Raw genomic sequence first — 4,308 nt, 5'->3', positions numbered from 1 at the left:
TCCCTGTAAACCTGGTGCTTATTCTATCAGTCTTTTCTGCTGAACAGCTAATTTACATCGGTGTGAAGCAATGGTGGTGGTGGGACAAACACAGACATATACATACATGCATACATACATACATACATACATACATGCTTGCATGCATGGATACATACATACATACATACATAGATACGTACATACATACATAGATACATAGATACATACATGCATGCATACATACATACATACATATATGATGGGCTTAGAGGTAGTGGTCTGGTGCGATTTTGTGGTTTGTTGGCCGAGAGATCCAGCGCACAATCTTATGCATACAAATATACACATACATGCACACACATCCACAAACACATACCTAGAGAGAAGCAGACAGACAAACAGACAGTAAATGTCAAATAATTCACAACTAAGTTTTCACTTTTCTCTCTCTCTCTCTCTCTATCTATCTCTCTTTCTCACTGTCTTTCTCTCTCTCTCTTTCTTTCTTTCTCTCTCTCTCTCTCTTTCTTTCTCTCTCTCTCTCAATTTCTCTCTCTCCCTCACGACTCACTGTCTCTTTCACTCTCTCTCTCTCTCTCTCTCTTCTTTCTTTCTTACTTCCTCTTTGTCCTCCTCTCTCTCGCTTTGCCACTTCTTTGAAGTGTGGCACACACCACAGGTACGTAAACAAAAGTTAGCGTATTCATATTATTATTACTATTTCGACTATTGGCATCAGGCCTGAAATTTTATGGGTGGATCATCAACTCCAGTGCACAACTGGCACGTATTTTATCGATCCCGAAAGGATGAAAATCAAAGACGATCTCGGCGGAATACGAACTCAGAACGTAAAGACGGACGAAAGCCACTAAGCATTTTACCCGGCGTGCTAACAATTCTGCCAGTTCGCCGCCTTAATAATAATAATAATAATAATAATAATAATAATAATAATAATAATAATAATAATAATAATAATAATAATAATAATAATAATAATAATAATAATGATAAACGGGTTTGATACAGTAATAGAGCAGTTAAAATAGAAGGTCATGGCAAAAAGCCAGGAGATCAGAAGATTTGTGAACAGAAATAAGCAGTTCGAGGAGAACGGATTGTTAAAAAATAACACAAAGCAATTCTTCCGAACGTTAGAAGAAGACAATGGAGAAAATGTTGTTTCTTATGCAAATCAAGCCAAGGAGTTCTGGAGCGGATTATGGGGAAACAATGTAGTGCATAAAAGGGATGCAATATGGATAGGAACTATCAAGACAGAATTACAAGGAGGAAAGAAGCAAAGGAATATTGTCATAAACACGGTTGACGTGAAAGAACAAGTGGGTAAAGTGCCTAACTGTAAAGCCCCCAAACCAGATGGAATTCATGGCTTTTGGCTGAAGAGATGCCACGCGATGCATGAACGACTAGCAGCCCAATTGAATGAGTGTGTCCAGAAAAGTACAGTCCTCGCGTGGATGGTGACTGGGAGGACAACACTTATAATGAATGATACAAGAAAGGGGAATATTGTGGGAAACTACCTAAGCATAATCTGGAAAATACTCACTGGAATATGTGCGGCAAAGACATATTCTTTCCTGGAACAGGAAAAAATATTATCAAGGGAACAAAAAGGATGTAGGAAGAATTCTCAGAGTAACAAGGATCACCTGATCATCGATAAACCAATTTTGAGGCATTGTAAAACACATCATACAACCATGTCTGTAGCTTGGATTGACTTTAAGAAGGCATGACATGATGCCTCATTGTTGGATCGTTGAATGCCTTCAGATGTTTGGTGTAGCTGAAAATATCACAAATCTTCTGATGAATAGCATGAAAGAGTGGAAAACCAAATTGTACTCAAGTAATGTATTCCTTGGAGAAGTTGATATTAAAAGGGGCATCTGCCAAGGTGACTCGTTTTCTCTGTTACTATTTGTAATTGCACTAATACCCATAACAATAACACTTAAGAAAGTTAAGATGGGTTATCGATGTGGGAAGAAAGGCCCATCATTGAACCATCTTCTGTTTGTGGATAACCTGAAATTATTTGGAAAATCTGAAAAACAGATAGATTCCTTAACCAAAACAGTCCAGAAGTGTGGTAGGGACATCCGTATGGAATTTGGGATTACTAAATGCTCAGTACTTAATATAAAAAGAAGGAAGAAGGCAGCCTGCAGAAGATTACGGTTACCATTAGGAGAGACCATGGGTGAACTCGACGGTAGTGGGTATAGATACGTAGGATTTTGGAGCTGGATGACATTCTACACAGAGAATGGGACCCAGAAGTGACAACGTCAGGACGAGAAAGTTGACGGTGCATGGGGCGTTACACCCCAAAGTAAACGTAAACTGACTGCATATGAAAAGAAAGACTGGTGGCAGAGAACTAATTAGTATAGACCATTCTATTAGGAGTGAAATGAGAACGCTTGTCGAGTATTTGATAGATAGTGATGAAGACCTGTTGGAATATGCCGCGAAAGATATGGGTGTAAGTACAGATGAAATGATGGGCAAGGAAGAGTTTAACCAAAGAGTTGAAGAGATGAGAAAAGAAGACCTTGAAATGAGAATGCATGGACAGTGTGAAAGGAATACACAAGACGTTAAGGATAATACAGCATCGTAGGAATGGCTTCAACGAGGTGATTTGAAGCTTACCACCGAAAGCCTGATCATTGCTGCACAAGACCAGGCTCTCGTTACCAAGTCACTGAAGTATAACATCTATAAAATTTATGACACCCAGAAATGCAGACACTGGGGAAAGAGTATAGAAAATGTGACCCACTTGGTAAGTGGATGTGAGAGCCTTGCACAAAAAGAATATAATCGCCGCCACGATAAAGTGTGTGTGTATCTTCATTGGTTCTTATGCCGTAAATACTAATATGATGTAACAGAGGACTAGTATGAGCATGTACCAAGTAAAGTTATGCAGGAGGTCGGTAAAGTAACGATACTGCGGGACTATGCTTTTCAGACGGATCGTGTAATCGAACACCATCGGCCGGATATTGTCATATTGAATAAGAGAGACAAATACTGTCAGTTCATTGATGTAGTCATATCAAATGACATGAATGTTGTGAGTAAAGGGGTTGAAAAAAATCACCAAGTACTCCGAATTGAAAGTGGAAATGGCAAAGACTGGATGGAATGCGAGAGAGTAATGTAAAAGTGATACCAGTGGTGATCGGAGCGTTGGGCTCAATCCCAATGAAACTTCAAAACATGTTAAGGCAACTAGAAATCTCATGCAAGAGTGATGTCTTGCAAAAAGCAGCCTAATTGGGCGCAGCGCACATCTGAAGGAAAATATTTTTTGTCTGAGGTCCTTGTTGTGACTTGACAGATAACTAAAGACTCCGGTGCATTTTAACCTACATTGTGTTACGAAGGAATAATAATAATAATAATAATAATCTGGAAACACTAGCCATAAACAAGGTGGCACCAATTATCATAAAATACATAGAGCACTCAATGAACAAATGGCAGACAGTGCTACAGCTCGAAACAAAAGAGGGACTTGTGAAAACGAAAGCCATCCCCATTAGAAGAGGAATATTCCAGGGAGACACGCTCTCTTCACTCCTGTTCTGCCTGGCACTCACACCTTTAATCGAATTGCTAAATAGAACTGGATGCGGTTACAAATGCTACGGAAAAACAGTCAGCCACCTTCTATATATGGATGACCTAAAATTATATGCAAAAAACGACAAAGAGCTAGAAACACTACTACAGACAGTACACGGCTTTACCAAGGAAATAGATATGAAATTCGGATTAGAAAAATGTGCCAAAGCAACCCTGAAAAGAGGAAAATTAGTTAAAAGTAGCAATATAACACTAGATAAAGCCAATGAAATAAGAGAACTAGACGAAAGCCAACCATATAAGTATTTAGGAGTCAATGAACTAGATAGGATACAACATACACAAATGAAAGAAAAAATAAAGAAAGAGTACTATAGACGAGTTAGATCAATACTAAAACAGAGCTCAATGCTAAAAACAAGATAATGGGTATCAACACTTTAGCTGTCCCAGTTATAAGCTACAGCTACATCCTTAACTGGACACTAAACGAACTATGTAAAATAGACAAGAAAACAAGAAAAATAATGACAGGATATAGGATGCACCACCCAAAATCTGACATAGAAAGGCTATATATACAACGCACAGAAGGTGGCAGGGGTCTTATACAGCTAGAAAACTATTATAAAATAACCACCATAGGACTGCAAAAATACCTACTCCAGAAGCAAGGGAAACTAATACAAATAGCCA

General features: G+C 38.6%; 1 protein-coding gene across 1 annotated transcript; it reads left to right on the top strand.

Annotated features, from left to right (window-relative positions):
* Window positions 1–1,040: 1,040 nt before the first annotated feature.
* LOC149136136 (uncharacterized) lies at window positions 1,041–1,748 on the top strand. The gene has a single exon (XM_089350088.1). The coding sequence runs from the start codon at window positions 1,041–1,043 to the stop codon at window positions 1,746–1,748; it is 708 nt and encodes a 235-aa protein (XP_089206214.1).
* The last annotated feature ends 2,560 nt before the right edge of the window (window positions 1,749–4,308 follow it).

This window comes from Octopus bimaculoides, chromosome 4 (genome assembly GCF_046866305.1).
Source record: "Octopus bimaculoides isolate indiv1 chromosome 4, ASM4686630v1, whole genome shotgun sequence".
NCBI classification, from domain to species: domain Eukaryota; kingdom Metazoa; phylum Mollusca; class Cephalopoda; order Octopoda; family Octopodidae; genus Octopus; species Octopus bimaculoides.
The sequence above is the reverse complement of the archived record's forward strand: the minus strand, read 5'-3'. Positions and strand labels throughout refer to the sequence as shown.

Bases quoted from the DNA above. Each gene is read 5' to 3' on its own strand.
- LOC149136136 (XM_089350088.1), top strand. From the start codon at position 1,041: ATGGCAAAAAGCCAGGAGATCAGAAGATTTGTGAACAGAAATAAGCAG.